This window comes from Populus nigra, chromosome 17 (assembly GCF_951802175.1).
Source record: "Populus nigra chromosome 17, ddPopNigr1.1, whole genome shotgun sequence".
In the NCBI taxonomy this organism is placed as follows: Eukaryota; Viridiplantae; Streptophyta; class Magnoliopsida; order Malpighiales; family Salicaceae; genus Populus; species Populus nigra.
The window spans coordinates 4,271,501-4,284,186 of record NC_084868.1 but is presented as its reverse complement, the minus strand read 5'-3'; the positions used below and the strand labels follow the sequence as shown (position 1 = coordinate 4,284,186).

At 33.6% G+C, this 12,686-nt stretch overlaps 2 protein-coding genes and 1 non-coding gene across 3 annotated transcripts; 1 reads left to right on the top strand and 2 right to left on the bottom strand.

Moving 5' to 3' along the window:
- Nucleotides 1-2,468: 2,468 nt before the first annotated feature.
- LOC133677743 (small nucleolar RNA R71) lies at nucleotides 2,469-2,572 on the bottom strand. Its single transcript, XR_009835830.1, has one exon. It is a non-coding gene; the product is annotated as a small nucleolar RNA R71 (small nucleolar RNA).
- Nucleotides 2,573-2,702: 130 nt separating this feature from the next.
- LOC133677523 (uncharacterized) lies at nucleotides 2,703-5,317 on the top strand. The gene is made up of 3 exons (XM_062099603.1): nucleotides 2,703-2,906; nucleotides 3,523-4,392; nucleotides 4,532-5,317. Exons 1-3 carry the CDS (start codon nucleotides 2,703-2,705, stop codon nucleotides 5,315-5,317), a joined length of 1,860 nt encoding a protein of 619 aa, XP_061955587.1.
- A 6,252-nt stretch (nucleotides 5,318-11,569) lies between these two features.
- Nucleotides 11,570-12,393, bottom strand: LOC133676607 (transcriptional regulator TAC1-like). Its single transcript, XM_062098308.1, has one exon. It carries the CDS (start codon nucleotides 12,217-12,219, stop codon nucleotides 11,734-11,736), a length of 486 nt encoding a protein of 161 aa, XP_061954292.1. The 5' UTR covers nucleotides 12,220-12,393; the 3' UTR covers nucleotides 11,570-11,733.
- Between the last annotated feature and the right edge of the window lie 293 nt (nucleotides 12,394-12,686).

Sequence of the window (12,686 nt, the reverse complement as noted above, 5' to 3'; positions counted from 1 at the left end):
TGAAATCTCAATCTAGCGGTTCCCTTCAACCATAACTTTGATCTCTAATACCTTTTAATTACGAGGTCTGAAAACATGGTGCTTTTTTATTGTAGAGTTGAAATTCTTTGTGTTTCCTGATTGCAGGGCTGACCTGAAATTGCGCATCTTCGTGATTCCTTTAGAACCAAAATTTCATGCTATAGCTCGATTAACCTAAAATTCTAATATGTCAATTCCCTTTAACCAGAACCAAAATTTTTATAAATAGCTCAGTTAACATGAAATCCCAATCGGGTGATTCCATTTAACTAGAACCAAAATTTTACCTTTAACTTTGTCAACCTAAAATCTCAACGTAGAGACTCCATTTAACCACAACCTTGGTTTTTGTCTTTAGCTCGGTCAACTTGAAATCTCAATCTGTTGATTCCTTTTAACCAGAACCTTGATTTTTTTCTTCAGCTCGGTCAACCTGAAATCCCATTTTGGCAATTCCCTTTAACTAGAACCAAACTTTTGTCTTCAGCTCAATTAATTTGAAATCCCAATTTAGAGACTCCTTTTAACTAAAACTTTGGTTTTTGTCTTCAACTTGGTTAACCTGAAATCCCAATCTGGCAATTCCCTTTAACCTAAACCCAAATTTTACCTTCATTTCGGTCAACCTGAAATATCAATCTAATGATTTCCTTTAACTAGAACCTTGGTTTATGTCTTCAGATCGGCTAACCTGAAATCTCAAGTTGGCGATTTCTTTTAACGAGAACTAAAATTTTTTTCTTTAGTTCGATTAACCTGAAATCTCAACTTTGACTCTCCTTTTAATTAGAACCTTGGTCTTTGTTACTTCTCGTTCACAGGGTTTGAAGACTCGGTGCTTCCTAATTACAAAGTTAACCTGATACTTCCTAGTAATGGGGTTTCAAAACTTGGTACTTCCTGATTGCAGGATTAACCTGATATTTCTCGATCATAGGGTTTAAACTTGATGCTTCTTAATTGTAGGGTTGACCTGAGTACTCTTCCTAATGAAAAAGTTGATCTTCTTCTTTTCTTGAGAATTTTTTAATAATAGGATTCTTCTCACTTTTCTTCCTGATTATAGGGTTTAAAAACTGAGTTTCCTTGTTATCATAGCTCAAGGATTATTTCTTTGTCAACTCAAATTCATCAAATTCTTGCTAGATTTCATTAAGGATCTTCCTAAAAAATTCAAAAACATATATACAATGCTTTGAGGTTAAACGACATATATCTTTACCTTGTTTCAAAAATAGGCTCCCTCTCTTTGATGCTCCATTATCATAGGGTGCCTTTGTTTGTTATCCAAAGCCTTCTCAATTTTTCTGATTCACTAGCTCATTTGAGTTTACCGTATGCCAGTCCTCCACTAAAATATAGGTGTAGTGCCCATCCTGGTTGTATGCGATGATTACTGCTCTCATTGTATATTAAACCTAACAATACCCTCAAGTGTGGTAGTGCTTGCTTTATTATGAAAGAGTTTAACAAATCATTCACTTCTTGGATTCTCTCAAGAACTGCCTTGTGATTAGCTGTGTGCATCCTACCAACAATTATCAAAAGGTTTTCTAGTACCGACCTCATCTTAAATTGTCAATCAGCCATAAAGTTACCTTCAGTTGAACTATACTTTTCAAGCATATGTTATCATCAAACTTCATAGAACTGTTAAGTCATCTATACATGCAACAAAGGCTTATTGTTGTATGCTCAATATTCTTCTCAATAAATTCCTCTCAGCCCGTCTAATCAGATAATGAAAAGAAATGCATTGTCATCATCAATGATGTTTTTTTTCATGACTCACATTCATGTGGTGAAGTGCATTTTGAATCGATGGGCTTCAAAGTTGATTGTTCCACGATCAGTTTAGGTAACATGCATATTTCCAACATTTATCCAAATGTATCTGATAAAGGAATTTTTAGCATGTATACTTTTCACTATTCATACATGAGAAGCAACAAACACCAGTCGTTGCTGCCTTATAATTTTGAGATTGAGAGAACTGCAAGGGGATTAAGAAAGAAAATGCGAGAGACTAAAAACAGTTCAGACATCATGGCAGACAATGAAAATCCTGAGTAAGACACAAGGGCATTGAGAGATTTTGCTCTCCCACAGGTGACAAGAATTCGTTCTGTTATTAGGAAACCTAGGATTGAGGCCAATAATTTTGAGATCAAACTAGCAATACTGCAGATGATTCAAACCTCAATTTAGTTTTATGGGTTGCCAAATGATGATCCTAACGCCCATATTGCAAGTTCTTATAAATTTACGACATGTTTAAGCATAATGGCGTTACTGATGATGCCATTCACCTCAGATTGTTTCCATTTTCTCTGCGAGATAGAGCGAAGAATTGGTTAAACTCCATGTTTGCGGACTCAGTTATCAGCTGGGAAGATTTAGCTTAAAAATTACTTGCTAAATTTTTCCCACCAGCCAAGACAGAAAAAATACGCATTGAGATATCTAATTTCACCCAACTTGATAGTGAACCGTTTTATGAGGCATGGGAGAGATACAAGGATTTGCTCAGGCGATGCCTCCACTATGGATTGCCGAAGTGGATGTAGGTGTAGAATTTTTACAATGGATTAAATGCCTTCACAAGAACACTAATTGATGCAGCTTTAGGAGGAGCTTTTATGAGTAAGTCACAGGATGATGCTTACAATTTATTGGAAGAAATGGCCATGAACAATTACCAGTGGCCAAATGAAAGAAGCATACAGAAAAAGATTGTTGGGGTGCATGAAATTGATGCAATCGCGAAATTAACAGCTCAAGTCCATTCACTGACTCAACAACTGAAAGCCACTCAACTAACAACAAATGCCATCCATACAATGTGTGTTTTTTGCCATGGAAATCACACAAATGAAGAGTGTCAGGTTGGGAACCCATTCTCTCAAGCAGAACATGCTCATTTTGTGTCAAACTACAGTCGACAGAACAATCTCTACAGTGCAACATATAATCCTGGCTGGAGAAATCATCCTAATTTCTCATAGAACAATCAAACTGTCATGAAGAATCCATTCATGCCATCTTTAAGTGAGCACATGAAAGAGAAATCAAAACTTGAAGAAGCTATAACACAATTAGCAAACAACACCAGCAGATTCATAACTCAAACAATTACAAATATGCAGAACCAAGCAGCTTTAATTCGAAATTTGGAGGTTCAAATTGGTCAGTTAGCTAACATGCTCACAGGTAGACAACAAGGAAATCTACCAAGCACAACTAAAATTAATCCTAAGGAGCAATGCAAGGCCATAACCTTAAGAAGTGGAAAAGAAATGGAGCAGACTACTGGAAACAAGAGTGCAGGAAAAGAAGAGGAGGAGTAAGTGGCCAAACCACTTCAGAATATGAAAAAAATCTGATCCTCTACTAGAACCAATGCAAGAAATAATACAGAGAATTCCATTTCCACAGCGACTTAAGAAGAATAAACTTAATAAGCAATTTTCTAAATTTCTTGATGTGTTTAAAAAACTGCAGATTAACATTCCTTTTACAGATGCTTTTGAACAAATGCCAAACTATGTGAAATTTCTGAAGGACATCCTCTTAAACAAAAGAAAGCTAGAGGAATATGAGACTGTTGCTTTTACTGAGGAATGCGGTTCCATTTTACAGAAGAAATTGCCTCCTAAACTTAAGGATCCAAAGAGTTTTACTATACCATGTTCCATTGGAAACTCTACGTTTGAAAAAGCTTTATGTGATTTAGGTGCAATTATTAATCTCATGCCTTTATCTATTTTTAAGAAGCTTGGTTTAGGTGAAGCAAGGCCAACCACAGTAACACTACAGCTAGCTGACAGGTCACTAAAGCATCCAAGAGGAATAATTGAAGATGTACTGGGGAAAGTGGGCAAGTTCATCTTTCCAGCAAACTTCATCAAACTGAATATAGAGAAGGATAATGAGATTCGTATCTTGCTTGGTCAGCCATTCTTTGCCACTAGAGATGCGTTAATTGATGTGAAGAAAGGAGAGTTGTGGTTAAGGGTGAATGAAGAGGAGGTGATTTTCAATGTGTTCAAAGCCATCAAACAACCAGATATGGGGGAGAGTTGCTTCAGCATTCAAGTGGACTCCTTAATTAATAACAAAGTCAAGGTTCCAACTAACCCGTTGGAAACATGTTTGGTAAATAGTATACTAGAAGAGGATATTGAGATAGCAGAATATAAATGTTGGATGGACTCTTTTGAACCTAAATGCAGAAGATACTTTGAAGATTTGGGACAAGCACCACCAAAAATAAAATCAACCAGTGAACAAGCATCGGTTCTGGAATTGCAACCTTTGCCAAAGCACTTTCGGTATGCATATCTTGGAGAAGCTTCCACCTATCCTGTGATAGTCTCTGCAAAGCTGTCCAAAAAAAAAGGAAGAAAAATTGTTGAGGGTGTTGAGAAAATATAAGGCAACTCTCTGGTGGGTATTGGCAGATATCAATGGCATTAGTCCCTCTATTTGCATGCATAAAATTTTATTGGAGGATGAAGTCAAGCCAACAATAGAACATCAGAGAAGGCTTAACCTGACCATGAAAGACGTAGTCCGAAAAGAAGTTCTGAAATGGTTAGATGCTGGTGTTATTTATCCAATCTCTGACAGCTCATGGGTGAGCCCAGTTCAAGTTGTGCTAAAGAAAGGAGGAATGACAGTGGTAAAGGATGCAGATAACAACCTGATACCTACTAGATCGATAATTAGATGGAGAATTTGCATGGATTATCGAAAGCTCAATAAGGCAACTCGCAAAGATCACTTCCCCCTACCATTCATTGATCAGATGCTGGACATGTTAATTGGGTATGAATACTACTATTTCCTATATGGTTATTCAGGATACAACCAAATAGCCATCGCACCCGAGGACCAGGAGAAGACCACTTTCACCTGCCCCTATGGTACTTTTGCTTTCAGAAGAATGCCTTTTGGGTTGTGTAATGCACCAATTACCTTTCAGAGGTGCATGATGGCTATTTTTTCAGATATGGTGGAGCAGATCATTGAGGTCTTCATGTATGACTTTTTTGTATTTGGAACTTCTTTTGATGACTGCTTTGCAAAGTTAGCGTTGGTTTCAGAGCGTTGTGAAAAGACAAACATGATATTAAACTGGAAAAAATGTCACTTCATGGTAAAGGAAGGTATAGTGTTGGGGCACCGGATTTCAGAAAAAGGAATAGAGGTAGATAGAGCTAAAATTGAGGCAATAGACAAGTTTTTGCCGCCAACTTCAGTAAAAGGGGTTAGGAGTTTCCTTGGTCATGTGTGATTTTATAGGAGGTTCATCAAAGACTTCTGTAAAATATCCAAACCACTATATAGTTTGCTGCTAAAAGACACAAAGTTTCAGTTTGATGAGGAATGCAAGACATCCTTTATGTTGTTGAAAGAGAGGTTAGTGACAACTCCTAAGTTTTGAGGTGCATACGGGACATGAGTTATTGGTGCCTCCACAAGAAGCTGTGCAAATTTTCCATTTCTACTCTTGAAACTCGACGCTTGTTCGAGCAATTTTTTTAGTCTAGCCACTTCACCTTTAATGCTATCAATTTCTTTTTGACAATGAGCCTTTATCTAAGCCATTTATTTGTTTTTCACCATTTCTTTCAGTCATGTGTAGTAGACCTTCGATAGGAAACTTACGTTTCAAACTGTGAACATGCATGCTAAATGTATGAGCATGTATTCAAAATGATGGGCTTGCCCTTCATAGGATGACACACATTCATAACTCTTGCATGGTGGATAAAAAATTTGATTGTCCAAACTCTACAATGAAAATTTCCTGAGTGGCGACTATTATGTCACCTGTAAATCTTGAACTTAAAATGCTTCATAAAGGGCTTTCCTTGATGAAAAACATGTGTAGGGAGCATACACTCTAAGGGTATGTTCTAATTCTTCTTTGTGAGACAAAGTAGGTTTACTACTTGGTCTCCAAAACGATCTCAGATCTACTTAGTGATGGTCTTTGTAAAGATAGTATGTGGGTGTTATAAGGAATGGTTAAGGTATGCATACCTACCATTACCAAGCAAGCACTTAGATATGAGTTGGGTGTTTCACGCATCTATAGGGCAAATCGCTAAATGTATGAGCATGTATTCAAAATGATGAGCTTGCCCTTTATACGATGACACACATTCATAACTCTTGCATGGTGGACAAAAATTTTGATTGTCCAAACTCTATTTGCTAAGCTTAAAAAAAACTTGACAAAACTATGTTAGCCTCTCAAACATCCACGCTTAGCTTCCTTGTTAATTTTTTTTTCTATTTTTTTTCAACCTCTTTTTCTTGATCTTGAAGGGATTATTTATAAGGTTTCGTTAGGGTTTTCAAAGATTTTGAATCCAGTTCTGACCTCTTGGTCTTGAGGGAAGTGTTGTAAACCCTTGATAAGAATCTATTAAGGAGCCTTTATGTGTGAACATAGGAAAACCAAATAAGTTTTTTGTATGATAGTTGCACTATTTAGGCTGACTGAACTACCTATTTTCGAGGTCTTGTCGGTGTAATTCTGACATCATCATCATCTGAAACTACCTAAATTTGGTAGACGGGGTGGACGCCTTATATTTAAATCCAATTTTGCTCAATTTGAAGGTTTATAACTCGATATTTATGCATTTGAAGTTGTCAACTCGATCAACCAAAACTTTCAAAATGCACGTGCAAGCTAACAAATAACATGTCATTCATCTTTTCATCTTTAAGTCTGAACGACATGTCATTTAGGGTTTTTAATTTGGAATTTAAAAAATTTCAATTGAGTCCCTGCTCTTCCAATTACTTTTAATTATACTTGTAATTGCCTTAAGACTTTTAATTTCATACAATTTCATCCTTTTCAAACTTAATTGCCAACCCAAAACTTGACCACTATTTTCATTTTAGTCCTTGGTTCTAAATTTATCCATTTCGACCCTTAATTGACTAACAAACTTTTAATTCCTTTAATTTGGCCTTTAATTTGGTCAATTCAGCTAGTACATTTACTCACCTTTTTCAATTTGGTCATTGGTTTTGGATTTCTTCAATTAAGCCCTTAATTGCCTATCAAACTTCAATATTTATGTAATTAAGCCTTAATTTGACCAAATTAACTCTTAAAAATTACAATTCAACCCCCAGACTTTAATTGCTTCCAATCAAAGCCTAAATTGACTTCAAAAAATCAATTTTTATTGCAATCAAGCCCTCAATAAATTCAATTACACATTGAAAAATTCCAATTAAGTCCTTCAACATGAAATTTTGAATTTCCTTCATGAAATTAATTTTTTCTTTGTCAATAAGGCCTTTATCAGTCGAAAATACACTATCAAAATTTTTAATCTTGTATATTTTAATCTTCCTCAACAAGTCTTCAACAATTTCCTAGGCATTTTGGTATATTCTTCTCATTGATATATTTTTTGTTTTCTTCCAACATTTTTTCATTTTTTTGTATTTTCTCTTCTTTTTTATTTTTCCTGATTTTTATTTTACCCAACATGGAGGATGAAATTGAAAAAAAAGTTGAAAAAAAAAAATCATTCTCTCAATTTTTTATTTTTGAGGACTAAACGGTACATTGCCCTAGCATCTCATTGTTCATTGTTACAGTGAAATTCCAAGTGGTTTCAGTATATTACTAGATAATTTTTCAAGCTACTCTATGGGTCAGATTAAACTTTTTCTAGACATAAAAAAATATCTAGGTGTTGATAATGTGTTTTTTAGTAGAAAAAATTAAAATTATATAACCATTGACTTGATATGACCTAGTTAACTCGGCAGGTCCAAAAACAACCCAGATGAAAAATAAAAATGTAGTTAAACTAAAAACAATAAAGACAATATATATTTTTTAAGTATTGAAACAACGACATATTAGATCGACTCGGATCAACTTAGGTTACCTTGTCAAATCTACTACCCATATTATAAGACCTTGATAACCCTATAGAAAGCAAATAAAAAAAATTATTTAACCCAATTCTCAATCATTACAATGTTGAAGGATAAAATCAGATAAAAAAGGACAAAAACAATGACCCGACTTAATCTGTCAAACCCGGGTGAGGAGAATAGGATAACTCCATAGAAAGAAAATAAAAAATAATTATAAAGTCTAATGATCAATTAATCCAATGTTGAAGGATGAAACTGAAATAAAATCCAATTAAAAAAAGGAAAAACAATCGAGTCAACTTGGCTAACCCGTAAAACTCGTAACTCGAGTCATGAAACCATGATAATCCTATAAAAAACAAATTTAAAAATAATTATTATTACAAAGTCTAATTCTCAATCAACTCAATGTTGAAAAATAAAATTTAAAAAAAAATTAAAAACATGAAAAAAAACCCGAGTCAACACGACTAATCTGCAAAACTCGCGACATAGGTAATAAGACTTGGATAACACCATAGAAAACAAATCGAAATAAATTTTAAAGTCTAATACCCAATAAATCTAATATTAAAAGATAAAATTAAAAAAAAAATTAAATATAATTAATCCATCCATAAAGGAATAAGTGACATTTACTGTTGCATTATCTACCAATATTTCTATATATGACAACGAGACATCATATTTTAGATCGGCGTGATTTTGGTTGTGAAAGTCCACACATATTCAAATTCTCTTATCTTTCTTCTCTATTATGAAAATATTGAACACCTATGTCAGATACTTTATCACTTCCAAGAAGCCCGCGTCAAACTACTTTCTTATTTTATTTTTTATTTTACTTTCAGCATAACCTCCAGCCCCATCCTTCTTTAACTTCTACGTAATTGACTTGAAATAAGGTAGCAAAGGGCGTCTGTGTATATATTTGTGTCTAAGCTAGGTATGTCTGCATAAGACCTCCAGTTTGAATAGGTATTATTGAATTTTAGCTTATTTGACTTCTTATATTCGACTCTTCAGTGAGCAAAACATCCACCCCTAACTTAGAAAATAGATCATTTAGGTCCAACTACACTTAATTTGGTTGCAAGACATAAATTAGGCAAGGACAGGCATCCTTGATACAAGGGATCTCAATCTTATGTTCATTAGGCTTATGTCTTTCAATTTTAGTTACCCTTTTTTCTTTCTTTGTCTTTTTTCACCATCATATGCAAGCAGTCTTTACGACTAGGCTTAAAGACTAACCTAAATCTTTAATCAGCATGCTTGAGCTTTACTTGTCTTTTTTTTCAAATAACTCATGCCCTAAGTTTAATTTGAGTGCAAATCCACTCTTCATCATGCGCATAACAACCATTCTTATAGCTTTAGAAAACTCTAGGACTCTCCTTTATAAAGACTTTTATAGGATCAAAGTAGCATTGATAATCTTAAATATATATAAAAGTCACCATCGTGAGTTCCTCTAGTTTCTATGCAGAGTATCTTCATCAGGGAAAACCAATTTAAAAGGTAACCAAAACATTAAAAAAAAATAAACAAATTTGAGTATTAAAATTATATAAACAGAGCATGGGTATTTTCAAAATCGTAAATATGTCAAAGATATTAAATTAAATGCATAGGGTAAATTATTACCCATATTCCTCTAATTGTAGAGGACATGGTTTTATAAAATTATGAATTAATTAAATATTAAAGAAATGAAATGAATTTATCAATCAAAGTATCTTTCTTTCTTAAATAGGGCTATATATTTAAATGAAATGAAATGAAAATATTTGACCATTTTGTTAAATTTTTTCATGTAATACATTTATATTCCTTGACAAGTAGATTTTTGTCATATGACATCTTATATAAAAAAAAATTAGACTGATAGAATTCATTAAAACGAAATGTACATTTCTTTTTATGTTGGATTGCATGATTTTGTTCCATTTGCTTCATATTTAACTTTTTTGTTTTACATAAAATACACAAGGCTGCCTTGAACAATAAAGCATCATCCACCCAAATCCCAATTGAAATTGAATATTTTGAACACTAAAGAGCATTATGTGTACAATATTGATGTTTATCTCTGCTGTTCAAAAACAATTCCTTTTTCCCAGAGTACTTCAGATCATAGCACAACAAGATACTACTAATGTTAATTTTGCAAAAAAATGAGTGTCACTTGCAAATTTGGAGTAATTTGTTTTCTAGTTGATCCATACTAATTGAATGCCTTCAATGAGACGCATTTATCAACGTTAAAGATTCAGACCATCACGGATAATTTCATTATTCTCTCGAGAATAATTAATTCATACCTTCAGAAACAAGGTTGAAGGGAAGATGAGACAAGAGGTCCCGGCCTTATCTTGGGACCTTACTAAGAGAGAATTTCTTGCTCGGAGAACTACTTCTCAAAACTGAAACATTTGATTTCAATATACATTGGTATTCGCCATAAAGTCCCAGCCCTATAGCAAGCATAACCTTGTGCAATATTCACATAAGATCGAGTTAAGAGTTTTGTGAGAATCTAGCTTAAGTAAGCAACAACTAGATTTTTCAATCTAATATCTTGTTTTCAAATTTGTTGGCAATCCTCAAAATTTTGATTTTGGTATTTCTCCAATATTTCTCAATTTATTTTTCAAATTTATTTATATTTTTTAAAATTCTGAAATCTAACACAAAGCTATTGAACTAAACGATAAAAAGTTAAATCATAAATTTTATCTTAATGAGGATCAATAATATCCAAAACTAATTTGTTACGGGTAATTCAAATAGATCAAAGATACCACAACTTGTTAAAGGATTTCATTAGTATAATGGTATATACTATCTAGAGAAGTATTGATTAGTTAAAATATATTTGGTAATGCAGTTTAATTTAATAATGTTCATAGATGAAATTTCATTTATATTCCATCAATTTAGTTAACATGATGTTAAGAGTACATATGACTTGCATAAAAATTCCCATTAAAAGAAAATTAAGGCTAGTAATTAAATCATTTAGAGAAAAAAAACAAAATTATATATATAAGCAATGGAAAAGAAAATGAAATTCAATTCATTACACGTGATTCTTATTTTTATTAAGAGATTTTGTTAATAATTTTATTCAAACAATCTTTTTCTGTGTAATGCCCTTTTAATATTTAATTTTAACTACATATTCTTAATAAAATGCAGAGGGAAATTTATATTGTCCTCCAACGATGTTCTTTTATATCATGATATTCACAGTCTATTACTTAGCATCGATTATTTGTTTTCTAGTAAAGGCGTTAGATATAATAATGCAGTATTTTCAATGTCTTGAGTGAACAACATTCAAAGTCCAAATAATTGTCAGATTAATTTGAGATCCTTTTTGTTTTGGTCACAATAACCTACAAATTTCACAGTACTGCCCATGATTTGAATATAAAATCAACAAATTAAGTTAACAGCTCTTTTTTTTTAATTATTATTATTAATTTTTTTTATAAGCACCAGTAAGTTCGTTATAGAAAAAGCACTTGCAAAGTGGAATCTACTGAAAGTTTGGTTTTTCAAATGGATGAAGCCCTGAGTAAACAACTTTAGAAGAACTATAATAAAGTCTTCGTCAAACAATACAAAAGTGGAAATTGATGGGAAAGGAAGCAACATAACCACCCTTGGTTTTATGATAAAAAGTGGACTTCTTGATAAGATTTCTTATAAAATATGAAGAAAAGATGAGGAAAAAAAACCTCTTTACTAGATCCCAAACATCTTGCTGCTCGATCACTACGATCAAGAGAATTTTCTGGTACTCGATCTTGTAGATGATTCGTGTGGCTCGGACCCTAATCGAAGCTCAAGGTCCAATCCTGCTTGCGAGGTAGCTTGATTCAACTCCATCTTGTTTTCTTCACTGCCATCAGTGCCTACCTTCGCATCAACGATAAAGGGTAGCTGCTGAAATTCTTCGCTAGCCTTATTTCTAGGAGTAGAACGATCATCTTCAATAGATGGAGCACATGGGGTTTCAGGCGCACTGCTTATTTCCTCAGTCGACTTTGTGATGTTCAAAGAAAGAAAGTTTTCGTCCAAAGCTTGTTTGAGTTTCGCCCTATCTCTTCTATGGATATTCATGTGGCCTCCTAATGCTTGTGCATTTGTGAAGCCTCTCTTGCAGAAAGAACAAGTATAAGACCTTACATGACTTGAACCCTGCAGGTCATCTGAACTGCATGCCTTCTGGTCGGACTTTCCGGTGCTCGTGAGACTAATATCCATTATTTCAAGCCTGAGAGGAGAGAGAGAAATTGAGAAAATAGAGGAAGACAAAAGGATGGAGGCAATATTATACGGGTCAAATTAATGATCAGTTGCAAGAGAGGCTTGGATCATTTAGAGGAAGTATAGCAGGCTAGGATAATTTTCTTCTTGCTAGGTAGCTTAGATGCATGAACAACAATTTTTATTTTATCAACTCACTTTTAATGGCCAAATTGTCCTTCAAAATTGGTCAGAAATTTTTTTTTACCGAGTTTAATAATAGCAGCCATTTTACTTGTCCGAAGTTCCCTTATATTCTATATTTAATACAAATTAGATACGTAGAGGAAAGGTTCTAAGAAACTCATATTCCAACTTTTAGAGCTTGTGAAAGGATATTTGTATTCTATAGAAATTGCAGACTTTCCACAATCAATCTTTTGATGTGGACGTCTGAACTCCTCTCATGTGCTGGTCAAAAGCCT

What these genes read in the sequence shown, in the direction of transcription:
- LOC133676607 (XM_062098308.1), bottom strand. Translation starts at nt 12,219, where the DNA reads ATGGATATTAGTCTCACGAGCACCGGAAAGTCCGACCAGAAGGCATGC.
- LOC133677523 (XM_062099603.1), top strand. Translation starts at nt 2,703, where the DNA reads ATGGCCATGAACAATTACCAGTGGCCAAATGAAAGAAGCATACAGAAA. An exon ending in ACACAAATGAAGAGTGTCAG is followed by an intron (nt 2,907 to 3,522) that starts GTTGGGAACCCA and finishes AAAAAACTGCAG; the next exon opens with ATTAACATTCCTTTTACAGA. An exon ending in CTTCCACCTATCCTGTGATA is followed by an intron (nt 4,393 to 4,531) that starts GTCTCTGCAAAG and finishes ATTTTATTGGAG; the next exon opens with GATGAAGTCAAGCCAACAAT.